The sequence below is a fragment of the Medicago truncatula genome, chromosome 6 (assembly GCF_003473485.1).
Source record: "Medicago truncatula cultivar Jemalong A17 chromosome 6, MtrunA17r5.0-ANR, whole genome shotgun sequence".
Lineage (NCBI taxonomy): Eukaryota > Viridiplantae > Streptophyta > Magnoliopsida > Fabales > Fabaceae > Medicago > Medicago truncatula.
The window spans coordinates 29,488,993-29,516,938 of NC_053047.1; the positions used below are offsets into that span (position 1 = coordinate 29,488,993).

Sequence of the window (27,946 nt, forward strand, 5' to 3'; positions counted from 1 at the left end):
GCTCGCTGAGATGTGTGGAGTTGGGAAAAAATTGAGGTAGTCGTAGACGTAAACCATTTTGGTTCTATTTTTTGGGGTTAAACCTTCGATTTTCAGAGGGAAGAAACTATGATAATCTGGAGTTTGGTCGGAGATAAGTAAAGTCTGAGCCAAAATTATTTCACACAGAAATCGAACGAGGGTTCTTTAAATAATTTATGAGCTCATTAACACTCGAGTTCAATTGCTTCGTTAACCAATTTGATCCTACGATAGTTATAATTTTTTAAATTAATTTTTTGTTATTAATCAGAGACTCTGTTGAAAAATTACTAAGAAAATTTACAAGAATATTTTAATTCTTTTTGACAAAAATAATATTTTAATTTTGATTTTGTAAAAAAAAAAAAACAGATAATTTTAATTTTGATCTTATCATTATTAAGAATTAGAACCATTGTTTAAGAAAATTAATTAAAAGAAAATAAATGACATTTATTTGCTTCCTTTTAAGTTTGGAGTTGAAAATGAGATTCAAACATTGTAATTTATTTTATGAATGAAGAATCTCGAATTTTATTAAAAACTAATACTATTAATCAATTGAATATTTACTTCAATTGTGATGTCATTCATCTTTTCATCATGTCAACTCCGAACTTCAATCACAGACTCCGAACTTCAATCATCAAAGTCGTTGAAAAATATTTATTACACATAATAATAGTATTTTAAAGAGTTTCATTTGTATGTGTTGTAGATTATCACAACAAAAGTCAAACATTTCTTACTTAAAAAAAAGTCAAACATTTCTATATATCTTATGGTTATAATTCCTTGTCACCATATTTTTACAAAGTCGGTACATACATGTCAGTTAAATCTTATTTCACTCCTAGAAAAAAGAAACTTATTTTAATATTGAAAAATAAAAAAAATAATATTCACAAATTAAAAAAACCCCAAAACTATTTTTATTCTCTAATTAAATTCATTTATAAAATTATAAATATATGAAAAAGTACCCACTTTTCTATTTCTAAAGTCTCTTCACACACACAACAACTAACTAGAAACTGAAAAACCACCATAACCAGCACAAAACAGAATCTTAAAATCCAAACAAACTATTTCATTTCATTTCATATCAATTTTCGTTCAATCCACCGTTCATGTTTTTCTCTCAATCGAATTCCCAAATTTAACCCAAAACCCTAAAAACTCACCCAACAACAATGTCACCGAAGAAGAAATGGATATGGTGTTGTTGCGTGATCGTGATCTGTTGTGCTAGGGTTTGTTCATCTGGTAGATCCGATAAAGAAACGCGTGATAGGTTTTATGGGAACATGCTTAATTCTACTGCTCCTGAATCTAATGATGGTTCTTTGGCTAAAATGTTCGATCGTGTTCTTGAGAAAGAGTTTTCTGAAAATGATCAACCTGAAGGTTTGATTTTTCTTTTTCATTTTTATGATTTTTCATTTTGGTTTTGTTTGGGTTTTTGAGATCGTAGTTTCATAAGTTAGGTGAAGTTTACGACTTTTTATTTTATTTTATAGTAAATCTTCGTAGCACGAGACTTCTGATTGAAGGAGTTTCTGACAATTCAGCATGATGCTGACACATGTGATTACATTCAATTATGTCGTTTTATTAAATTATTACTATCACTATCGGTGTCGATGTGTGTCGTGTGCTTGTGTGTTAGTGCTTCGTAGTTGCAAAGTGAGATAATAGCTTAATTGCTTATTATCTTCATTTTTCTAATTTTGCATTTTGGTTTTGTTTGGTTTTTTGAGATGATAGTTTATTCGGTAGGTAAAGTTTGCGACTTTTTTATTGCCACTTACGAAAATGTTTTCATGCAATGGTTGAAGGTATAATGGACGATCGATTTAGGGCCTATTTGGATTAGCTTATTTGAGCTTATCTTATGGTGGAAGTTTTGTGTGACTGTTTTTGAAAATTTATGAAAGCAGTTTATGACAATTTTCATAAGCTTTTTTCAACTTAATTTCATAAGTTCTTCAACATAGCTTATGAAAACAACTCAAAGCCTCTTGTGTAAAAACAAGGTAAGGCTGTATACAATACAGTATACACCGAATGGTGAGACCCCTTCTCGGACCCTGTGTATGCGGGAGCTCTGTGCACCAGGCTGCCCTTTATAGCTTATAAAAACAACTTACAACATTTAAAAAAAACTTGTAGCAATATGAAAGACAATTTTATGTTATTTTCTTTTTTGATATAAAAATACATAAGTGCTTATTATGACAAGCACTTGTGCTCTAAGCTGCAAATAAGTTGTTTATCCAAACATGACAATAGTCTCTATACTATGACTCTCACTTCAAATTAGTCCCTAAACTATGTAAATATAATAGGTAGTCCATGAAGTATATATCCCTAGAGGCAGAGGAAGACCTAGAAAAACGATAAGAGAAACTGTTAGGAAAAACTTGGAGATCAATGAGTTGGACCAAGATATGGTTTATGATAGAACATTATGTCGTAATTTGATCCATGTAGCCGACCCAACTTAGTGGGATAAGGCTTCATTATTGTTGTTGTAGTCCATGAAGTATATAGATTCCGTCCATTTTGTCTTTGCTATTAAGATGTTATGGACTAAATTGACAGATTCTTTTATACTTCAAGACTAAATTGATGAATTTTATATAGTTTAGAGACTTCTCTAAATTTTTTTTAGAGGGACTTGTTATATTTAATTTTGCATTTTAGTTTTCCTTTTTTGTTTGGTTTTGGAGGTGACGATTTCATAGGGTAGGTAAAGTTTGCGACCTTTTTATTGCAACTTTTTTGTTCTGGGGTGATATATATGTGGGTTTTGTTGCTTATAAAACTTTGTGCACCGGGCTGCCTTTTATAGCTTATAAAAACTTGCTTTTATAGCTGACACGTAGATACCACACGTAGATACCACTAATAATTTAAGAAAATAGAAAAAATGGAAGTGACTGAATTTTGCTACATGATTTCGTGTCGTTTTAGTGACACTGACACGTATCAGACAACAAACATGCCTTTAAACTGAAGTGTTGGTGCTGCTTAGAAAATGGGATTTGTGTTCTTAAAATTAAGGGTGTAAAATTGAAGGATTATGAACGTGATTATTCAATCAGTAGTTAATGTTTTAGAAAATTAATGGCTGCATTGTAGTTTTTATTTTTTGTTTTGTTTGGTTTTTTGAGATTATAGTTTTATAGGGTAGTAAAGTTTGCGACTCTTTTGTTTTATTGTTAAATGTGAAAATGGATTGATGCAATGGTTTAGCTTAGATTGGAAGTTTTGGAGTACTATAGATGTGTTTAGTTGGATTGAATATTCAACGGTAAATGGGCTATGAAAGATTGACACAGATACCAAACACGACAATGACACTAACACATGTAAACTCTGGTGATATTTTAAGAAAATACTCCATCTTGCGTTAAGTATACACAAAAAGGTACATGTATTTGGTCTAATATCTTTTTGTTTATATTTAAGACTGGAGGGAGTAAATGTGATTGAATGTAACCACATGTGTTAGTGTCTTGTGATTGTCATCGTTTTGTATCAGACACTGGCAAGTGTTGGTGCTATTTAGAAATGCAGTTTGGGTCCTTAAAATCGAGGTTTTGAAGTGCAAGGTTGTGAAAATGCTTTATTTTTAATTATTAGCTGAAATTTTAACTTTGTAGTTGTGTATGTCCTTAATCAAGATCCCGAGTTAGTTTTGTAGTCTATTGCGAAAGAGGATACCAAGTAGCGAAAAAATCTTCCAATTAATCATTTGAGTTAGTAATACTAGTAACAATGTCTTTATATAATATATATTCTCTAATAAAATGACAATGTATCTCACTGTTTACTTAGTCCTCCCATGAAATACTAGATATAAGGGAAATATACAATGCAGCTTGATTAATAATATTGATGGGTGTCATTTGTGCCACCTTCCAAAATCCAAGCTCTTGAAGTAACTATTTGAGTCAGATGAGCCCACAAGTAGCCGATGTCATTGCTTGATAATTTGCTTGTACACTTCAGCTTGCTGCCACTTTTTGTTTCTTATTTTTTTTGGGCATAAGGAAGGTAGCCCCAATGAATATACAATGCATGGGAATTGGGTCTGATTTTCGCAAGAGAGCCCCAAGAATGTGCATAATTTGCATTTCTCCCTCGCTGCCTTAGCTCTTAATCAAAAAGGGCTTATGAAGCTATTCCTTTCTAATTTTAAATAAAGATGTTTTATGTATTTTTAAGTGTACATGTCATGGTTGTATATATTGGCATGACATGGATATGATCTGTCCTTATCTATATAACATTTCCCTTTCTATAATAGTTATTGTACTTTTACTATTGCATAGTCTAAATGTTACTTTCTTCTCTTTTTTGTTGTTGAAAATATTAGCTTTACTTTTGAGAGTGACATGTGAGATAAAACTTTACATTCAGTTGTCAGCATTCAAAAAGTGAATCATTTAGCTTATATGTTTGTTATATTTAGTTTGGAAATTATTCTCATTGCTTGTTTTCTTCTTTAACAGAGCCTGATAAAAACAGCTTCAATAGCACTGTGGCTGATCAGCAGGTAGGTCTGATACAATATACCTGTCAATTTGAAATTCATATAATATATTTTAAATGAACCAAATTTGTGTTTGGGATATGCCTCCCCACACCTCAAACTCAAATCTTAATCGATACGTTTAATCATCTCATGTTCTTCAATTAAAGAATCATTGGTTTTTTTTTCTTAGTATCTATTAGCGTTAAAATATGAGCTTTTCATCCTATTTTCTCCTCCTCTGGTATATTAGGTGTATGCATAATTCCAATAATGTTTTTTGAGCTACTTATTTTTAAAATAATAACCATCAAACATTTGCCATTAACTATAACTTCTTGGCTTCTTTCTATAGAAATTATATTGTTATTGTAGGGAAAGAGGAATAGAAAGTGAAGCAATAGAAAAGAATAAGATCATATTGATATGATGTATGATGATAAAATAAAAAAGGTAGTAACTCAATAGTCCTATTTATACTAATTAGTTTCAGTACAAGTGTAGTGCTACACGTATAAAATCCAAATGGAATACAATATTACTGTTAGTTCTAAACAAAACAAGGGACAAATAATAAAATAAGGTAGTAAAAAATTTGTCTAAGATATGCTGAGTATGTTATGAGATAATCTAATACTTACCGTTTTTCCCTAGTTAAGTGGGTTTGCATGTAAACATTATTCTCATAATTTTTTAAGAGGCAAAGATGTGTTTTGACACCCTGGTATTCTATTGCAGGGAGTATTGGAGACTGTAGCTAAAATTACTCATGATAAAGCTAAGAGAAATGATACGCGTGAGGGAAAGTATGGTCATATGTTTGCTGTAATTTCTTGGTTACTTCTTACAATGGATACTCAGATGTAACTTTATTCATGTGCCATAACTTTAATTATTTTTAAATAATTATTTTCCACAGTGGCACAAGATCATTTCAGTTTCAAGACGTGTTCTCTTTGGAAAATGAGGATTCTGATGATGTGACAACCTTGATTGACAAAAAGGTGAGCTTAAAAGTGATCTGTAGCTTTCAGGATTGTTCTCTACTAAGATGTTAAATACATCTTTTTATGTTTGAACATTCTTGCTTATATATGCTATTGCTTGGCAGGACAATGTCTTTGTGATGTCAAACAAGAAATCCAAATATCCCGTGCTTCAAGTCGATTTGAGGTTGATATCTATCTTTGATTTTTAAATTTTTAATTACTATTCAGGGAATAGTTTATCAACTTGGTTGACTAATTGATGAATAATATATTGTTTTACATATTGCTTTAAACTTATGTTGTCAATAGCGCTAGATTGTGGTGGGGCTGAGGGTGTAGTAGAACAGTGGCTAGCCGCTATCTGTATGTGACGGTGCAGACCAGAATGTAGGTGCGGCTGTGGCTTTTTGGTTTTGCGTGTTTCGCCATTTGTGCGCTGCTAGAGGGGTGCTACAATGTTGAGGGTTTGAAAATCCAGAAATAACCGTAAAGTAGAGAAATACCCTTAAATTAGAGTTGTTACATAGGCATTTTAGGACAGTAAAGACCCTATTTTCCCCTCTTCTCTTCACGTTGTTTGCTTTATCTGCACATTACCCTCTTTCTATTTGTGCTGCAACAGCCTGTGCCATCGTCCCACCTCCCACCCACCAGTGTTGAGGGTATTCTTTCTTCTTTTTGTGTTTTTTTCTGGTCACTCTTCCTCCTCTGTTCTGTGAGACAGATTCACAGAACAAAGGTTCTTTCATTTATTCATTTTTTTCTTTTTCACCTGTTTTGTGCACCAGGTTCCCTGTTTGTGCTTTTATCTTATTGCCCAAATAATTCAAATATGGACCATCCCGCACCCGACGATCCCAGTTTTGAGGTCCTCTGCTCCGCTCCACAAGCTGTAAACTTCAACAGCATGCTGTTTCATGAATCTATATTTCTGGGTTGTGGAATTTGTTAACATGATGTTGTGTAGACTGTTAGTCGAGTGAATCATCAAGTAGTCGTGTTTCTCTTTATTTTTCTTTTTTGTTCTTCAGTTGGAAGAATAAATGAGATGATAGTTTTCTTTAATTTCTAGGTATCTCATGATGATGGATTTATTTAGTTTTTGAACAACTCCTTTTTGCCAAATTTATTATATATGCATTTGTTATTGTTAGATGTTAATGTCTTGTTTTGTATTTCTGTCGTTGCAGTCTGTGCAATTTACTCAAGAGATTTAATAACAATCTAGTAATTGTGCATTCGTGCAGGCTAATATCAGATTTGGTGGTCATCATCGTTTCTGCAGCCATCGGTGGAATTGTCTTTTCCTGTTTGGGGCAACCGGTCTGTAGTAACTATTTCTTCCTGCTATATATAATGTCCTAGTTGGTTTCCGTCTTTGAATTCTATTTTAGTGATATGATGTGATCTTTTTGAGTTGACCCTAGTGTTAAGTGACCTATGCAGAGTGTTGGATTTCATATCATTTTTTTTAATTACATGTAGGTTATTGTGGGCTATCTTCTTGCAGGCTCCCTCATTGGACCAGGGGGTTTGAAATTCATTAGTGAAATGGTTCAGGTATGTTGCTTTGAGTGATTCATTGTCATTTTTGGCTGAAGCAAGCTTTGATCAATTTTAATAGCGCCTGCTCTAATTTCTTCTTTAAATTTCGTGGCTTCACTTACTGTAGTGGTTAAAGACTACATTTAATTTATTTATTTCTTAAAATTTTTATTTTATTATAATTTTTTTTTATATAAGCCGAAGACTATGTCTTATAATATTCAACATTGACCTGTTCCTCGTGAGCTTAACTCAGTTGGAAGGGACAATGCATAAAATATGCAAGGTCTGGGGTTCAAACCCCGACCACCACAAAAAAAAAAAAAATTCAACATTGACCTGTGTCTTTAATGTAGATTCCTACATAGTCCATATGAGTACCATTTGTAACGATGATCATTACAAGTTTCCATCACCATTAAATGGTTCTCCATCCATTAGGAATTACATATTTCTTACTGAGCTGTTAGTTTACTCAGGTTTTTAACCTGTAAGGTGTATGTAGGTTAGGAGTTTTGGTATTATTAATAAGTATTACATCATGTAACTGGAGTTTTCCTATAGAATAACTTCTGGTAGTCCATGATTAACTGCTCGTCAATTAAAGAAACAACCAAGAATAATATTTCCATTGAGTGTTTGAACTTTGAAGTTCAATGAGTTGTATTAGTGTCATGGTGTTAATCATGTTTACCATTTTTTACGTATCGTTTTTCTAAAGGTTGAAACGGTCGCACAATTTGGGGTGGTATTTCTTCTGTTTGCTTTGGGGCTGGAGTTTTCCTTGGCCAAGGTTTGTATTCCTGACTTGCCAAAACTTCCATTTCACATATTTGTGGGGGCAGATTGATAAATTATTTTCTCTCTATTTCCATTTTTTAATATGAATTTGTTTTGAAATCTTAATCCATCTAGTTAAAAGCTGTGGGGCCTGTTGCTGTTCTTGGAGGGCTACTTCAAATTGTAATATTCATGTTCCTTTGTGGAATTCTTGCCATGGTATGGTGCTGACTGTGGCTTGTGAAATGGTGTTCAGTACGATTGTGTTTTACAGGATACTAAATTTTATTGGAAATTTTCTTTACAGTTATGTGGAGGAAAATTGTCTGAGGGTGTTTTTGTTGGTTCCTTTCTGTCAATGTCATCAACAGCAGTGGTATGCCTTCATCCCATTTCCTGAAACTTATATATTGTAATTGATAGTGCAACAGATTCCAAAACTGATTCATTATTTACTTTCACCTTTTTACAGGTGGTAAAGTTTTTGGTGGAGAGGAATACTAATAATGCTCTTCATGTTCAAGTTACAATTGGCACTCTTATTTTTCAGGTATCTTTCCTCGAGTTGAATATTAAACTTGTTAAGATATCATGAAGTAATGTACTCTGAAGTTTTCATCTAATTTTTAATATCATTCTTTCCTCTACCACCTTTATATCAGGACTGTGCTGTGGGTTTACTATTTGCTTTGCTCCCTGTCTTGGGTGGTAACAGTGGTCTTTTACAAGGGATTATTTCAATGGGAAAACTGTAAGTCTGTCCATCTGGATTTTCTGTAGTTTGAAAAACTCCCTTTTGCTTAATGATAAAAAAAAAATTGTTCAGAGCCAATTGAATTTTGTAATGTTGTTATATACTTTTATAAATATATGCTTTCATCCACGCATGACTACAATTTAATGGTAAACTTTACCTTTCTAATACTTTTGTCCAAATTAACTTTAGCGGTACATTAAATATAAAAACCTAGTAACACTGCACATTATGAATTTTAGGCCAAAAATACTTGGAATTTAACAAGAAATATTGAGATTTGTCTGCTAAACTAGATAAAGAAATACCAGCGGGAGAGACTATAGTTTGTAGGTAAGCTTCGGCACAAATGTGCATGTTAATATTAGAAAGCAAAGCACCGGGAAACTTGATGTATCGTGTTGGATTTTATATGAAGAAAATGAACAACAGTTTGCATATGGCCTCTATAATATCTATTAAGTTTTTATATTAGGCCTAACTCATCCTTACAAAACCGGTTTGTAAGGCGAGGATTGAACTCACTTACAAACCCATGTACCTTATCTCATCTAATGTGGGACTCTTAACAATATATTTATATGAGTGAGTACTGCACATGGATAGGTCCATAGATTGAACTAGGCTTTGATGCCATATTGAAGTTATGGTTTTTAGATAAAAGAAGGAGAAGAATAAGAAGAAATACGATTGATATTGAGTTACTACAAAACAATAAACAACATCCCTTTTTGAGATACTCTAATATAATATAAAGATATTATATGATATTTTATTACATGCTAACAGTTTTTAATCTCAGGTTGCTAGTATTGTCCTTGTATCTCACTGCTACATCTGTACTGTCTTGGTCGTTTGTTCCTCGCTTTCTAAAACTAATGATGAGGCTTTCATCTCAGGTTAGGTTAAAGCATATTTAATAGCAATATTAACAATTTGACAGTTCATGAGTTAATTTTTCTTTCCATTCTCCAGACAAATGAACTTTATCAGCTAGCTGCTGTTGCTTTCTGCTTGTTATCTGCATGGGTAAGAAAACTTATGTTTATTGCTGTTCGTGACTCCTTATCATTCTGTAGCATCTTTTATTCATAGAAGTTGTGCATTCTTGTTAATAAGATCTGTTTTCAATTCCATATTGCAATTTATTTTGTAGGGTACCTATGTTCTTTGAAAAGAACATTTTTATTATATGTATAGTAGTAATTTAGAACTCAATGGTCTTGTAACTTTGGGTGGGGGTGGACATCCTGCTGTTTTAGAAAAGTAATTTGGAACTCAATGGTCTTGTTACTTTTTTTATTTGAAAAGAACTTTAACACGCATACTGTCATACGTCAGGGCAAGGGCAGTCCATTCTGTATATTCAGAAAAGTGATTTAGAACTTAATATTTGGGTTTATTGGAGTTGATTACTTGCGATGATGCACATTTTGTTAACGTTTTAAAATCACTTTCCAGTGCAGTGATAAGCTTGGTCTTAGTCTTGAGCTGGGTTCATTTATGGCTGGTGTTATGATTTCTACAACAGACTTTGCTCAACATACTTTGGACCAGGTATTGTTCATGGTTGATTATTTTCAACTTTTATCAAAGTCATGAAACTTATTTTTTTTTGCATACACAGCTTTCATAATGTTTTTCTATATTCTGTTGTTTTAACACACATTTATCTTGGAAACCATAGATACGTACTTCACTGAAATTTAATTTACATTGGTTAATTAATTATTAACTATTAATTTTCAATTAACCAGTTGTGTTTATCCATTCTTTGTTACATATTTTATAGCAACCTGTTACAATTTGCTTGTAAAATGTTTTGTGATGTCTCTATTGGACATTCGATATATTCTGCTCATAGCAGCTTTAAGGGAGTTGGTATCTTAAAATGAAGATGGATAAGACAGATTCATTGATTCTTTATTTACCTTTTTCACCTTTCATGGATTTGTTTTGAAGGATTCCTCATCCTCCTCCTTATTGTACTTCCTTTTTGCTCCATTTGTTTTTTGCCCCATGAAAAAAGTATTAATGACGTGTTTTGGATAATTTAGTGCTTCTGAAGTATTATTAACTACATTTTGCTTGTAATAAGATTAGAAAATTTCCACCTAACAAAATACATTTATACTTGTCTACTGTAGGTGGAACCGATTCGTAACCTTTTTGCAGCTCTCTTCCTCTCAAGTATTGGAATGCTTATACATGTGCAGTTCCTTTGGAACCATGTGGATATCTTGCTTGCATCTGTTATTTTGGTTGTTGTTGTTAAGACTGCTGTTGTTGCTATAGTTACAAAGGCCTTCGGGTACAGTCTTAAGACAGCATTTATTGTAAGTATATAGCCAACTTGTTGGATTGTATATTATATTGGTTAACTGTACTGGCTTTCGTATGTTAACACTACCTGTCTCCATGATAACTTAGGTTGGTATCTCACTTGCTCAAATTGGAGAATTTGCTTTTGTTCTGCTGAGTCGTGCTTCAAATCTTCATCTTGTTGAGGTTTTTTTTCCTCTCTTCCTCTGCTCCATTAAGTTTGACATTACAGATTTTCCTGCCGCTTATTTTGTTATTTCTGTTTATTTCTGCATGCCGACCTTATGTGGTAAATTGTTACGGAATATCTTTCCGTAGATGATTTATGTGCATGCATAGTATGACACATCCGATCTTTTAAATTAAGCATTTAATTTTCATCTAGTTTGCCTGTATCTAAAGATTTGCGGGCTTGTGCAATCTGATCTGACAATAGTTAAGAGGTATTAGAATTTGGGTGGATAAGACTTAACATAGGAAATGAATGTCCCGAATGGGGACCATAGAAGTGGGATGACCATAGATTTAATGTTTTAGAGTTGAGTCAAGACAATCTCTGGTGGCATTGGCAAACGGCAAGGGTGGTTCCTTGCAAATGTAAAGGATTGAACTCTTCCATCAACTGTAAAGGATTTCCCTAATTGATGGATGTAGCAAGGAAACTGACAAATGTAAAGGATTGAACTCTTCCAACAACTTCATATTGGAAGTTGATTTTATTTTACCTCGTCCAGTTTCATCCTTGGATACAACACTTCACAAAGTAGAAGATGGTTTTTTGTCTACCAAATGGATATGCATTACAAGGTACATCAGCATAAAGAAGGTTTGTCTATCAGGCTTTCTTCTGTTGGTGTAATGACTTCAATGGCTACAAGAGAAATAAAGTTTACACGTTTTGGAAAATAATGGAGGCGATAGGGAAAGAGTGGAGGAGTAACTAATGAATTTGTCATGTGTATGTATTTGTTGAATATAGACAGTAGTAGGAAAGTGGTTTGATCTTTGTCCTGCAAAGACCCTAACTGAATTTCTGGGACATTACATTAAATCCCTGTAACTGAATTTTCTTCTTACCGGGCAGAATTACAAGTAAAATATAGTACAGCTGTATAGATGATCTGCTGTCTCTTTACATTTGTTGCCTTTATCCTTTCTTCTGTGATATGAATTGTCATTTTCTCATGCTAACTTACAACATTTTAGGGGAAAATGTATCTTCTCCTTCTAGGGACGACGGCTCTCAGTCTGGTAAGTTTCAATCATAGGTGTGTCCATACTTTCCTTCATTCCTATTGTTTAACCATAAATTTGATGATTTCCAACAGGTCACCACACCGCTTTTGTTTAAATTGATACCGGCTGTCATGAATCTGGGTGTTCTCATGCACTGGTTCCCTTCAGAAAATGGCACACAAATTGAGGTCTCTCTCTCTCTCTCTCTCTCTCTCTCTCTCTCTCTCTCTCTCTCTCTCTCTCTCTCTCTCTCTCTCTCTCTCTCTCTCTCTCTTTCTCACACGCATATATATATATATATATATATATATCCTTGCAAGTAACTAATATCATATTCAGCTTGATTTTTGTTCCCTTTGCTTTTCCTATGTTGGTGGCTGGTACATTCCATTTCAAGAAATGTTATGCCTATGATGTTTCATACATTAAATACCTATGAAACACAGACACCAAACATGACATTAGTAACGATTCGATAACCACATGTCCCGTGTCACTGACACGTGTTGGATACCAGACACATCTTCAATATTCAATATGAAGTGTCCGTACTAAATTGTAAAACACTCCTTGATATATACTGTCTCTATGTACCAAAAATCATACACAGTATAACAGCATAACTCACCTTTTACTCTTAACAGGGCAAATCTTTGATGATTGAGGCAAACAGAATGTTGTGAGTTTCCAAGTTTTTGATGACATCAAACAGAGTAGTGTAAGCAATTATCTACATTTCAGTGGCCAATGGAATCAAAGTTTCTTCATTACTGTTTCTGTTGTTGCAAGTTCCATGATGAGCTTCAGAAGAAACAGTCACTATAGTCGCCTACATTAAAGTCAGCGGAAGATCTCATGAATGTACATAATAAGCATATGATTTTTGTATTCTTTTAGCAAGCAATGTATATAGGATATTACACGCCTGTCTTGTTGCTAACGCTGATCTAATCACATCATAGACTGGTTAGCTTGTATCTGCTACTATAAAGTTGCTGTTGGATGATATGATTGCGAAATTTTTGAATGGAATTCGCTCTAACTTTTGTTTGAACATTCACCTTACCTTAGATTGTACTGTAACATATATGGAGCATTTGGATACAGATATTGATGAATAAATATGCTGGTGAACCAGTATTTTAAATTAGTGATGTTTGCAATAACATTGTGTAAATGTGTAATGATCAATGTGGGGATCTAACTTCATCTGTTCTTATTGCAACACTCTTAACATGTGTAATGATCAATCTTATATCCCTAAATAGCGAAGTGATTCATTGGTTATTGTCAAATGGTTACAAATATATAGTCTTGCAATTAGGGTTGCAAAATTAAGAAACTCTCCATTACAGTGGCCGGGGTTGAACCCCGAACACCCTACTTATTTACCTTAAGAGGTGAATTTCTAACCACTGGGCAACTTTGACAAAAAAAATCGTCTTTAGCTGTTTTTTTTACGTGATCTTTGACTATTTCATATTATACAATGATATTATCAATAATTTAAGATATTCATGAAAAAGATAAATAATTTTCTCAAATTAACATAATTTATTGATTTTTTGGCATTTACAAAATAATCTTACAAAGTGTTATTATTAAAAAGGAACGAAGCTGTAAATTTTTTTGCTATTTAAAACTGATTTTCAATTAAAAACAATATTTGGCAAATGATATTATGGTTCAATTTGACGAATTCACATACAGTTTTTCTTCTGAAATTATTTGTCTAACAATATGGTTTACTTGGTTTTTAATTTTCATGATAGTGTTGCAAATTATTATATCATTTTCTACCTCACTAAATCGGGACTCCAACTCACAAGTTAGTAAAAAGGAAGAGAATTCTAAAGCTTTTATTTTATGGAAGAGATTGAAAACTGATATTGTGCATTTAGAACTTGGAGGATAAAAAACTTAGGATTGGGATAAAGTATCATGAAATCAATAGTTGAAATGAATGAACACTAGCAACAAATTTTTTCCGAAGATGAATGTAATTAAAGATCGTGGATCTTTCATTATTATTAACCATCGACTATATGCAGAAGAATTTAGTTTTGTTGTTAGGATTAAGAGTTTAGTTTGTTAATGTATTTTAGCTTTTGAAATTTCTATATATTGATAACATGCATTCGACTTTCAAAATGCAAATCAGATGATCATCTTCTTCCCGTCACTCTCTCCTTCTCCCTTCAAGACGCGGATGGGGAATGTCCAAACTCATAATCAATTTCATTCTACTCATGCAGTTGACATTACATATCCGCATGTTACAAGTACACCCCTAAAAAAAAATCCATATCTACACAATACAAGGTTAGGTTTGAGCCAAGGCTCTATATAACTCAATCGCATTCAGTTGACATTATTCAGCTTTCACCTCATGCAGACGAGTTGCACATGGTAAGAGATTACTATATTGAATCCAATTGCTTCTCAAGTATTGAGTTATCTCTCTCACCACTTGATGGAAGAGGTAAATACATAAACTGCAATGCAAATAATACATCTCTGCTATATTTCACCATTTGATCTACAAAATTTGGAGATAAGGATGTATGTTCTTTCTTCAACCTAGCTGCTTGCATAGTCTTTGAAGTTAATCAAGATAGAGATGAATAATCACGTTCATTTCTTCAAAAGGAAGCACCGTGACAAGTTCATGCCTTCAATTTGTGAGAATGATAAGATAGTTTCTTTTGTTAGGGACTAATGAATGATCATAGATGGTAATGCGAGATGGACTTTTGAAGATAAATATACCAGCTCTTGGAAGCTTGATAAAGGGAATAAAGCTTCATTGGTGACTTGAGTATGCTCCAAATTCAGCCTTTGCAATTGTTTAAAATTTTGTTGGGCCGTTGGATGTGTGGTAAGACTAGATGTGATCAGATTAGAGAGCGTTCGGGGTATCACCTATAGTAGAAAAGACGGTGGAAAACATACTTAGGTTGTTTGAACATGTAGAGAGAATGTCTATAAATTTTGTAGTAAGGAGAGTAGATCAGATCACTAAAGACATAAGAACACCTAGAAAACTATCAGAGAAACTATTAAGAAAGATTCGGAAATTAATGAGTTAGACCGAGATATGATGTACGTTAGAACATTATAGCGTAATTTGATCCATGTAGCCGACCTATTTAGCGGGAAAAAGCTTGGTTGTTGTTAGAGAGAGCGAGGCCAAGTCAGACTTTCCCTCCTGCATCATGCTGATAAATAAGAGGGTAGTATCATCCACTGATGTCCGAGATAGTGATAGAATTTCAAGATTGGGAACATATCCAGCTAAAATTCCTAATCCAGCAGAGCTAAACTTTTTCCACTTTCCATCAATACATGCGACTATCTCAACAGAATCATCATACATGAGCTGAGATTGAGTTGTTATATCAAGCTATTTTGTGACTCTAGTCCAATCAAGATTTAGATGGTTTAACTTAGGGAACATATTAAGAACAGAAGCACCTTTGTTTGATATTTTAATGTCCCAGAGTTCAATGTGTTGTAGATTTTTCAGTACCTGTAACGAAGCTAAAGATCCATGATCGACAGAAAAACTTCCCGAATCAAGATGAAAAGTGTTTAAGTGAGACAAGAAGCTTGATTCCTTTGGCAGTGATGCTGGTTTTGGAAATGTGCATAACTTCTTCGAATCAGGAATTAAAAATGATATGATTAATTTCAGCATCATTAACTTTGGAGAATCACTCAGCAAAGAGAAGAAGGGATTGATTCGATCACACTCAGCAATGTTCAAATAACGCAAATGGCGAAATGCTCACAAATATGCCATCCATTCTACATCGACAAAGTTATCGCCTCTCAAATCAACCTCTTCCACGCTGTGTTTGAAAACCTCGAGGAGGGATGAGTGAAGGAGAAAACGAGTGATGCGTCGGTCAGAAGAGAAAGCAAGCGATCGAGAAAGCGTCTATGTAACCACCATTTTATCAATGCTTTATATGCTTTTACATGCTGCTTCTATGCAAAGTTTAACCAATTCTATTATGTTTTTCAACTTCCTCTTTCTTTCTCTATAGTGAGCGATTTGTGAAATGAAATGAGAAGATGAAAAAACAATGAAAACGACGGTCTTTCCGACTTAAAATTTAATTTTTTAAAAATAATGCATGGGTTAGTCACATATAAAGTCATGTATAGTTCATAAATTAATTTTAAAACAAAAATAACAAAAATATTTTATTGCAGGCTGTGGGGTTCGAACCCACGCGCACTCAGTGCAGTAGGTCTTAAGTCTACCCCCTTAGACCACTCGGGCAAGCCTGCTTGAGATGTTTGAATTATGTATAGTTTCGTACTTAACTATACATTATTGTTTTACACAAAATAGACTAAGTACACTTTTTTTTTTTAAATTTTGTGGACGTGATTAATTTTTTGTTGTCTTTTTATTAGAAAGTAGATAATAGGTTATTAAATATATTAAATATGTTTAATATAACATTTGTTTTTAAAAAAACAAAATTGTTATATCATTTATATGATATATCAAATGAAATTGTAAGTTTTTATAAATGAGAGACTTAAATGCGACCTTGATATCTTATGTTATTTTAAAAGTCCATTTTAGTTCCATATTTTAATTTTTTTTTTATAGACTATAATGAAAAAGTTAAATAAGAGATTAAAAAAAAACGATGTACAGAAGAAAGATGGGGCTGGGGAACGAGTACATAACAATACTATCTTATATTACTCTTGGAAAGATGTATGTGAGACTGGACACAAAACGAGCCAAATCTTCATCTTTCACAAAGGCCACCGTATCAACGATCTATGAATGATTTGCTCATAAGTTCCTCAACGTCATCCATGACCTTCCCAAGCTGCTGCTTAAGTTCTCGGCCAATTGGTTCCAAAAATTTCAGGTCAACTTTGATAGGCCAGACCTTAAGGCCAAGTAATTTAATGGGAGTAACTTGACCAAATATGATGCATTCAGGACCAGCTGCTTCAACTATAGCGTCATCACCCAAACCATCCCCAATAGGGTCTGGATGCCTCATGATGGAAATTGCATAATCTGAAAAGGGATTCTGAGAAACGCGAAGAATTGGAGAGTGATGAATTTTGGGTATTGGTTTTGCTGAAGAAGATGAAGCTCTCCATGGCACGTCGTTTTGAAACGAGCTCTTCGACATTTTCAATTTTTTTATTTATCTACCTATCTTCTATCTAGTTCCTCCGTTATTTTAAAATTTGTCAATTTGATTCCTTAATTTATAGTAATAGTTCAATTCGATCCTTAACTTTAAAATATGTCAATTTTGGCTTCTTTTTTTTGGTTACAAAGGAAAAGGAGACCGCAAGAAAACAAACAAGAATAAAAAAGAAAAGGACCAAATCTAACAGAAGCTGAATATTCCCTAACAAAAGCTAACTATTATATGCACACTAAGACAAATTGTTTGTACCTTAAGGGTGCGTTTGGTTTGCAAAACAGTAAGTACTAGACAGAGCAGTACAATGCAGAACAGCACAATACAAGGCATAATAATACAGATCAAATTTTTGTGGTATTGAATAATTTCTTGTTTTATATGATTGTTTGGGGACAACATGCTATTTTGGTGTTTTAGACAATTGTACGTGGGACAAAAAGTTGTGTTGTGGTTTGGTGAGGGACACAAATTTCAGTTTTTGTTCTGTCCCTTGCCTCCAGTTTGTTCTGTCCCTGAAACAGTTTTACAAATCAAACACTGGACTATGGAGTTGTTCTGTCTTATCCTTCATTTTTTAACAAATCAAACACACGCCTTTGAAGCCAACATGTTGTTATTGAATTATCTTTTTTTCTTTAGGCTAAGTCGAGCCTTTAAGTTAGACCCCTTGTTTCGGTGACGAACCATATTACAAGCCTAAAGACCTTAGAAATGTTAACCCAAATGTTATTTTGGAGTTAGGCTTGTGTAGGTGTTTGAATATGTAAAATGTTTAAGTTTGGGGTTTGCTCTTGGAACTAGCAACAATATAAGTTATGGATAGGGGTACTAGAGAACAGAGAGATCACTGTTTGTCTCAAGAGAAGTTAAAAAAAAAGACGATTTATCAAAAATACCAGCTAAAAAAATAAAATAAAATTGTTACCAGACAAAGTTACAATTTTGATCATAGTCATGTCAATCCAATTCTATAGTATCTTAAAATCATTATAGGTTGTGGGAATCTTTTTGTTTAGACCAGTAGGATTTTCCTAACTCCAAGGTGTTTATTTTAAACCTACTTTCTAGACTATCCCACCTTTAACCTAAGCCCCGTTATAATCCAAAAAAATCCTTAAAAATGTATATTGTGTTATTGACTTTGATTGATGTTTAGAGACTTTTCAAGTTTTGGTAATATAGTAGTTTTGCATGTTGAATGTGTGAACCTTTCAAATACTCAATTATGTTGCGACAAATTGTGGAATGGATGTGTTACCAAGAAAATTAGCTCATCAATTGCTAACTAAGGAGATGAACTTTTGAATGACCTTTGGTGAAGGAAGTATTATTTTACTGTTAAATTTTATTTTTAAGTTTGTTCCTTGAGAACAAGAAACGATGCAAGTTTGAGGTTGTGATGACACAATGTCACATATGAGTTTAGTGGTTATTTTCATGTATTTTTAGTACAGTATAGATGAATTTGCATGGTCCTAAAGTTGGAAAAAGACAGAAAAAGAGGAAACAAGGAATTAGAAATCGTGCCACGATTTTGTATCATTGGGGCACATTTTTTTTGCCAAATCCAAAAGTTTCATTTGACAAAAATCGTGCCACGATTTCCTATAATTGGGAAACGATTTTGGAGGAGCGCCGATTTGAATTTTGTGTGAAATCGGGCCACAATTTTAAGACTCGGGACACAATTTTAGTGATATAAAATTAAAACCTATTAAAGCCACATGTGTTTTTGAGACAAGGGTTCGAAGTTTTGGAGTGAAAATGACATTTTTGGTGTTGGAGATCTGGAGAACCGATGGGAGACCATCAAAACTCATAGCCAGTCATCCAATTTATGAAATGAATCCTCCTTTGTTACTAGTTGTTTATGCTTTAGTCATGAGTAACTAAATCCATTGTGATTAGGTCATAGATGATTATGTTCTAGCTTGTTGGCTATGTAATCTATAAGACTATAACTCTATATCAATATGATTGCAATTCTAATTTATTCAGTAAATTTATTGTCTAATGCTTTTATGATTTTGACCCAGTATAAATTGAACTTAGAGATTTTATGACCGATGACACCAATTTATAACTTAGATTTATTTATGCTTGTCATACCCCAATTTTTGACCTAAGATCCCACTGACACGCGTCGTTTAACCCTGATCAATCTCTGATTTTTCAGTGAAAAATTCGACAGAGAGGTATTTTAAAATACCTCATTTTCTTTGGTTCCGAGTCGGACCCTCATCTCTCTATTTTTATTTTAGTCTTTATTTCCATCTTTTATCTTTTATTTTAATTTTAACTCTTTTTTTTAACTTTATTATATTTTTTATTAGTCATTGTTTCTTTTGTCAAAATAAGTCCAATTGTCCAAGTCTGTATATTTACCTTCTTTTATTATTTTTATTATTATTATTTGATAAAATCCAAAAAAGAGAGTCCGCAAAGCTGTCACGCGTTCTCCCATCCAAGTCCAAGAACCAGCTTTCATTCCAATCCAAAGTGCAGATTTTCTGCATCCTTTAACAAACCCTAATCTCAAATCCCTTCACTATAAATAGAACCTGCAAAACACAAAAGAAAGGAGCCGGAATTCACAAAGAAACCAACATTTTTCACGGCCGAAATTCAAAGCACAAAACCTGCAAAAAAACAACAACCAAAATTCACAGAAAAGCATAACAAAATTTACAACACCGATTCAAACTCTTTATCAATCAACACCCAAATTCAAGCATCAGAATCAAAAACTGCAAAACCTGCACAAGAAAAAGTCTCAATACAAAGAAACCCTCAAAATTCCCTACGACCCTCACAACATCATGATTCACGATCCACAAACCATTCAAATTCGATCTCATTCAAAACCAACACAACACTCATAGTCGTACAAGCCTCCAAACCGTCACAACAGCGGCAATCACACCATGAACCGGACACACACACAGACGGTAACGCACGCACAAAAGGGAGTAGAAGGTAGACCAGTCACAACACGAAATTGCAAGCCAGCACCATAACAAAACCGGATTCACGAAAAAACAAAAAGAGGTAGTATTTTCTTTACCTTTAGATCTAGGTCTCTGTGTGTATGTTTTCGAACATCTAGGTTTAGAACTGAATAGAGGGGAGGGAGTCGAGAGAAAACGCAAAAAAAAAACAAAAGAAAGAGAGCTTTTTAGCTCCGGTACGGCGGCGCCGCCGCGAGGGTTCACCGGCCACCGCACCGGAGGTTGCTCCGACCACCGTACTCCTCATCGGAGAAGACGAAGAAATCTAGAGAGAAGGGAGAGGGTTTGATCTTTAGAGAGGGAAAGGGATGTAAGAAATGAAGAAAAACCGTCCATAGCCTATATATACTGTTTGGCCGAACCGGTTTAGCCCTTGAACCGAACCGAACCAAAACCGGTTCCCCTTAAGCCCACTGGCGCGCTCTGTTCACCCAGTAAGCCCAACTCAGCTTCTTTTCTCAATTCTGCACACTCCTGAATATTGCTGCACCCCCCCACCTTGTGATTGAACCACTTTTTATTTATTTATTATTTCATGCATTTTATTTATCTTTTAGCATTGTAATTAGTATTTTATATTCTCTCATGCATGTTTATTTATTAATGTAATTTATTTTTATTTTGTGCATAGAACTTAGAATGTAAATATAGGCTTAATGTAATTTATTTATTGCAGACCTTAGAATGTAAATAGGCTTTTATGTAATAGTCGTAGGTGCATGTGTGCGTGTGTGTATGCCTCTTATCTGCTTTGTAGTTTAGGTCAAAGGTCCTCGTGGTGGTCCAACGCCACCATAAGGTACCTACGCTTTTATCTTTTCTTGCTCCGTTAGTGTTAATTTTTAGTATAGCTATCATTCAAAAACAACAAAAAATGCAAATAACAAAAAACACAAAAAACATTTTTTTATAATAAACCTTGATCCTAAATCAAGTGATCGTCTCTTTTTTCATTTTATTTTCTTAATCAAATATCAATCAATTTAATCATACTTTGAGTCATCTTTCTTTTAATAAAAAAACACAAATCAATTCTTATTTTGCCATTTGGCTTTTCCTTTTAAAACCTTTTTCCAAACCATTAAAAAACACACAACAAATCAAACGTCAATTTTTACCCCAAACTACGAGGTTTTGATCCCTCACGGATACGTAGGCAGAGGACCATGTCCTTCCAAACAATAAAAAATGTAGATAAATTAGGTCTCACTTTCTTTTTCTTTTAATCATCACATTAACTTCTTTTTCAAAAGCAAGCAAGTCATAACACATTAAATTAAATAAAATCAAGAGGTTCCCGTAGAGTACTACGGACATAAAGGGTGCTAACACCTTCCCTTTATGTAACTAACCCCCGAACCCAAAATCTTTTCAATATGGGGTTGTTTGAACGTTTTCCCCTTTTCATAATAAAATTAAATGTTCAGTCGTGAAATAATTAGTGAGTCAAATAGCCTTGATCTCCGAAAAATGACGCGGCAATGCTGTTCAACTTAAAAGACAATCTAGGGATAAAAAGTTGTTGAATTGTGATTATGAAATTAATTGACATTAAAACCTTTGATGATTATATGTTCACCTAAGGGATTAGAGAATTATAATTAAAAAAGAGGGCTCTGAGTCAAGAGATTGACCTGAGCTATTTTATTAATTGTTGTAAATTAGAGGAACAATTATACTGTTTAGGTGCATATTACCAACAAATGATGAACATATAATTTGAAAGACCTGACCATTTCTCTTAACATTCTTGCAAAAACAATTTACTTTCTGCTATATATTTAAAAATTGCAACCAAACCAATTGCTTTAGTGAACCTCCCATTTAAATACATTTTAAATATTAATGAAATTGCTACGAAGAGATTAGAATAGCCCATGTAGATACGAATTGAACTATTATTATATCGATACAATTTAATACACTTTTTAAACGGAAGACAATGTTGTTTTCTTATTTCATTTCTACCTTCATTTCTAACTTGTCATAAAATACATGAATTTAACATGGCACTTAAATTTTTCTAAACACTAGATCACCATGTGTGCCTTTTTTTCGGTCAAGACCATGTGTGCCTTTTACTACTAATACCATAAGTTACTAAATTATCTTGACTAATGTGCTACAACTTAATAAATAATTTCATGAATTCATAAAATGATTAAGTGTAAATTTAAAGTCCGTGTCTTGTATATTGCCTATCTTTGTTTATTGGATGTAGAGATATTTTCCATTTCTTAAAAAACCACATGGTTATCTCTATTTTTATAGTTTTTTTTAATATTAATATCAAATTAATACCCCCTATTTTCAAAATGTAACCATTTGTATCCTATATACACTCTCAAAATATATATATATATATATAGTAACATGCCTCACTAGTTTTTAAAAGATGTAGAGAGTCCTAACTAATCAATATGATAATTTTTGTCTTAACCATAATGTATTATAAATAGGGGAATGCTAACTTGTGTCCTCAAGACACAAGTTAATGAATAAAAAAAGACACAAGTTAATGAATAAAAAAAAAAAAGATTATTGAAATGTGTGCATCATATTTAATCTTTAACTTTTTAATGATTTAGGAGGCCTTTCTTAAACGTAGTTGGGAGGCCTTTCTTAATATTTGATTCCTTTATCTGTAATCTTGTTTTATAAAAAAAATTATGGACATTTTTTATTCATCTTCCACATTTAGTGTATATTTAAAAAATTGTTGAAATAAACTAAACTTAAAAAAAATTGTCAAAAGTTCAAATAAATATTTGTTATACTCGTTAAATAACATTGAATAACAGAACAATATATTAATAATGTATGTAATTTAGATCTTTATTATACGGGTTATGCTAAGAAGTGCTTAAAGATACTTGTTAAGGAAATCAAAAGTAGAATGTTGCATTGGATTCAATAACATTTTGACTTTTGAAAAGTTAAATTCATCATTTTTCAATACAATATTTCTATTTTAATCCTCTTATCCAATGTCCTAAGAACACTCTTTAGTATTTCCCTTATTATGTTTATAAGGGTAGTGTTATCTTGTGCTCTTAGGGCACATGTTAAAAAACCTAAAAGAAGAAATATTTTTAAAATTTTGTGCATTCAATTCTTTAAAAAGTTAAAATTAAATGTAATGCACACATTCCAATAACCTATTTCTATTTTTGATTCAGTAACTTAACTTAGATCATCTACAATGGTGTTTTTTTTTTTGAAACAACAAAATTTATTAAACAACCTGATCCCTGCTCAAGACGAACAGAGACCGGTGAAACTGATAATACAAACAAAAGACGCTGTATATAGGCGGAACATCCGAAAATAAACACCATAAAAAACACCCATGAGGACCACACCCAACAAAATACACGTCACCACCTAAAACAGACTCCTTCACGAAACCACCACTGTAAAAACGACATCCAACCATCCACCGTCACTACTCACCCCCAAAGAAAAACACCCCTAAAAAATAACCCCCCGTCCTGAACACCAAAGCTGAGCCACAATCGAAAAGCTCCTAACCGAAAGACCATTCAACTTCCACCACATCTCGACCTCCGATCCACCGAAAGAAATCATAAAAAGACCAAAACCAAAAAGTTGAGACAAAGAACTGACTCCCGATCTCGAATCAAAAGTGATCAGCCCGCCAGACTTTAGGACCAAATCAGAAGGGCACCCCTCACTCTCGGTACACCAGAGAAACACCAAATCACGCCAAACAAAATTGCAGCTAGACACCGACTCCTGATCTCGAATCAAAATTAATCGGCCCACCGGAAACCAACACACAAAAAAGAATGACAAATGACATGATATGCGGTGGTGCAAACAACAAACATATCAAAAGGAAAAGTCACAGCTCAACGAGATCCGCTTCCTCTAAACACCCTAAAACACCTTAACAACCCCAAAAAAACGTGAACAAGAGCTACTGACGACGAACAAGGACCCGAGTAACAGAGGCAACCTCCCAAAGAAATCACCACCCACAAAACACCTGCCTCCTCACCTAAACAAAACCAACCACCCCCTTATATAGCTCCCGTCCATAAACAAGTAGCCACCAAACAAGCAAAATCCGAAGCACCACGACCACCGGCACGAACAACCACAACCACCACGATCCTTACGACGACAAACGATCCAGGAGTTCGTTGAAGGAGGATTAATCATGAATGGAAGAGATACCGCCACACCTGCCGCCGTGGAAACCGGATCACACATATCGGCACCACCACCCACCACCACCACCATATCTCCACCACCACAGCAGGCCTCACACCACCCGTACACCATCAAAACCACAACAACCACCCCTTATGGTGCCAACACCAATAACCCCTCATTGTAAACTCAAGAAGACCCCATGAAAGACAAAAGGTTCGAATGGCAGGAACCAAGCAAATCTAAGAATGAGGGAAAACACACCACCTAAGAAATACAAGGAGAGCAATCCACACTAACTCAAAGTCTACAAAGAAGCCTCCAAAACAACAACTATGCCACGGATAAAGATTGTAGCAACAACATAAAAAACTTAAGAAAAAACAAACCCTAAGACCAAAAGAATATTGAGACAGTGAACAACACCAACAAATGCTCACAACAACAACAACTCCACAAGATTAGGGACCAAAACAAGAACAAAGTCACCCAAAATATTGTTGGAACAAAATGTGTTTTACAATAAACTTTAATAAATTTTGATGATAATAAGGTATTAAAAATTGTCAATTGGACATTGCTAATATTTGTTCGAGTGTACATGACCATAGACAAAGTTGATCATTTTAAAAGGTCTTGGAAGAACAAAAGAGAGCAAAGGAATCAACAAAAAGAGAAGCCTAAAGCATCTGAAGTTTTGAAGTGCTCCTGAAGACAAAGTGCCTCTGAAGTGATGACGTCATCAGAAGCAAGTTCATCAGAAGCTGTATATCACTAGAAGCTACAATTCATCAGAAGATGCAACCTGGAGTTTCAAATAAGCTGTTTATTGGATTCAACCTCATCTAAGAAAGCGAAAGACTAAAGGAAAGGTGGCATCTAGAGAGTCTTTCATTTGCATTGTATTGTGAACACCACTGATTGTATATCAAGTGTTCAAACTCAAACAATTTTATGTGTAATTCTGTTTGAATAGAAGTCTCTTGCTTTAGTGCTTGAGCATAGGAAGTCTCTTGCTTTAGTGCTTGAGCAAAGGAAGTCTCTTGCTTGCGTGCTTGAGCAATTTGAAGTCTCATACTAGGTGTAGTATTGAGCAGTTGTAATCTGTGTGATTAAACTTAGTGAAAATCTCCTTGGAAGTGCAAGGGAAACTGGACTACTTTCGGTTTGTGGAAGGAACCAGTATAATTGCCTGTGTCTCTCTTTCTTCTCTCTACTCTGTTTTACTCCGCTGCATATCCAATTCTGAACTGCACATCAGAAGCATTTTTTTCAAACAGCTTCTGAAGTGATCTCAGAAGAAGATTTGATCTTGAGAAAAAGAAAACACAATTCAACCCCCCCTTCTTGTGTTTTTCTCACCTTCATATATAAGAACCACCATGTGAACAGTGTCAGCAACCAGTACCAACATTCGTAGATCTGAAAAAAGACCATTGAGCAACCGCCGCCGTCGGTAGATTTGCACAGTACGCCGGTGATGCGGAGAATCTATGGAAGAATCTCTTCACACCACCACACATCTAGATCTACATGGTGGATGTTTTTTTTTTTGGATTTGAGGGGAAAGTGTAATACGGTTGTGAGTGGAAGTAAGAGAGAAGAAAGAGAAAAGTTTTTCTAGAGAGAGGTATTTCACCTAATTAGCACCGGAATAAACAAGCACCCCATTGTGGAGAGAAAATATTTGATGCTTATAGAGAAGGGTGGCTATATAAGCACCATCTCTCTCTTTAATTTTCGTGGCCTATACGCAATAAATTATACACAAATCAAGAAATTTTGTTGAAATACAATGACATTGAATTATTAATACGACCTATTTAATAACTTTTTTTTTTGTAAAGTGCTGGGTTAGAAAGATTGAGTACTTATTAAATAATATCATTGAAAATTATAAAATAGATGACACGTACATGCATCCACTTAAACATCCAAAATAGAATGCTATATTGTAGATGGTCTTATGCCTTGATCAAACAAGTTAGCATTTTCCTTAATCTATAGTCACACCATCAATCATATGCAACATTAAAAAGAGAGTACACCTTTGGTCAACTAGGAAACAATAAGATGCAAATATCTCGTTAAAAATCTTACCTAAGATGGAATAAAATGAGGCCGGTGACAGAAAAAAGAGTGAAGCAACAAAAATGTTGTAACAAAAAACATGATAATCATTAACTACATTTATTTATTGAAGTATTTTATCATTGTCATGCATAGACATTGTCGTTTGTGATATCTTGAATAGGTAACGAAACTTTTGACCTTGTCATAAAATTATACGCTTAGGTGTAATTATTTTGGGGGAAATGCTAATCCATGCCTCGGAGCACTTGTTAAGTATATTAAAATGGAAATTATATAATAGTTAATACATTGAAATTGTGTAATTAATTTATAAAAGATAAAAAATAGTTTTCTTTTATGCTAATAATTTTCTCTTTTGATATGCTTAACTAGTGTCTTGGAATACCGGTTAGCATGACCCTTATTTTAAAATTTTATTATTTCTTGAACTGACAAAAATCTTCAATGCACTTTCCAAGATAAGGACAATCTTCACTAGTCTTGCAGCCGATTTTATCTGTATTGTCAAATGAGAAGAAAAGAATGTTACTCAAAGGTGATATATTATTGTTCATAATATAAATTAGAAAATTTGAAAATGTTGTTAAAAATAACATACGTATATTTGTTTCAACATGAAATAGAGAAAGAAAGATGATCAAAACATAAGCAAACATGAAAATTTGAGACATGTTTTCCCCCTTTGCGTGTGATAAACAAAATTGTTTTGGCCACTTTATAGTTGAAAATTCCATGCTTTGTTAAGTTCAATTAAGTAGTTTTTGGAACTTAGGACTTGGAAGAGGCCATTTAAAAAATTGCAATTAATGTTAAATGTATATAATCGATATGTCTTGTGTATCCCTTTAGATCACTAAATAGATCAATTAAGTTTTGTAAAGGTCGCACATAAAATTCTTCATGATCATCAAAATGATTTTTATATATATTTTAGACTTTCAAAATGTATAAGGGCCAAATCCGAAACGAAAAACAGAAGTAATTAACAGCTATTATATATATAATGCATCAAAGAGGTGAAAACATTTATTTTTTATAAAAATTAAAGGTACTATAAGAATTTTTAAGACAACATTTCATATCAAAGCAATCAATTTTAACTATAGAAATAATATGAGTTGATCAAATGTTTATTTATCATGCACAAGGAAATACAGATAATTAACTAGTTATGGGATGTAGTATTTTTATTGTATCGACACAAATGGAAAAAAATGGGGTTTAAATTTAGGTCACTTTTTGTGTAAAACTAATTTTGAGAAAATTACTAGGCTAGAACTGAAAAAAAA

The 27,946-nt window shown here is 33.5% G+C and overlaps 2 protein-coding genes, 1 long non-coding RNA gene and 1 other non-coding gene across 5 annotated transcripts; 1 reads left to right on the forward strand and 3 right to left on the reverse strand.

Moving 5' to 3' along the window:
* Positions 1 to 1,011: 1,011 nt before the first annotated feature.
* On the forward strand, positions 1,012 to 13,337 carry LOC25479997 (K(+) efflux antiporter 5). Of its 2 annotated transcripts, XM_013587565.3 has the most exons (20): positions 1,012 to 1,428; positions 4,542 to 4,585; positions 5,300 to 5,367; positions 5,481 to 5,565; positions 5,673 to 5,734; positions 6,798 to 6,873; positions 7,036 to 7,110; positions 7,817 to 7,888; positions 8,011 to 8,094; positions 8,183 to 8,251; positions 8,348 to 8,425; positions 8,538 to 8,626; positions 9,432 to 9,528; positions 9,605 to 9,658; positions 10,091 to 10,186; positions 10,777 to 10,965; positions 11,060 to 11,137; positions 12,158 to 12,202; positions 12,280 to 12,375; positions 12,832 to 13,337. In XM_013587565.3, the coding sequence occupies exons 1-20, from the start codon at positions 1,215 to 1,217 to the stop codon at positions 12,868 to 12,870; spliced, it is 1,710 nt and encodes a 569-aa protein (XP_013443019.2). In that variant the 5' UTR covers positions 1,012 to 1,214; the 3' UTR covers positions 12,871 to 13,337. The 2 variants fall into 2 exon arrangements, with proteins under 2 accessions (XP_013443019.2, XP_024630403.2); XM_024774635.2 differs by lacking the exon at positions 1,012 to 1,428 and having other exon boundaries at positions 4,540 to 4,585; positions 5,300 to 5,386.
* Positions 13,338 to 16,400: 3,063 nt separating this feature from the next.
* TRNAL-UAA (transfer RNA leucine (anticodon UAA)) lies at positions 16,401 to 16,483 on the reverse strand. The gene has a single exon. It is a non-coding gene; the product is annotated as a tRNA-Leu (tRNA).
* A 369-nt stretch (positions 16,484 to 16,852) lies between these two features.
* On the reverse strand, positions 16,853 to 17,395 carry LOC25479994 (uncharacterized). Its single transcript, XM_013587563.3, has one exon. The coding sequence runs from the start codon at positions 17,356 to 17,358 to the stop codon at positions 16,984 to 16,986; it is 375 nt and encodes a 124-aa protein (XP_013443017.1). The 5' UTR covers positions 17,359 to 17,395; the 3' UTR covers positions 16,853 to 16,983.
* Positions 17,396 to 26,719: 9,324 nt separating this feature from the next.
* LOC112418335 (uncharacterized) lies at positions 26,720 to 27,484 on the reverse strand. Its single transcript, XR_003008574.2, has 2 exons — positions 27,256 to 27,484; positions 26,720 to 27,153 (listed from the first exon to the last, which is right to left on the reverse strand). It is a non-coding gene; the product is annotated as an uncharacterized lncRNA (long non-coding RNA).
* Positions 27,485 to 27,946: the final 462 nt, after the last annotated feature.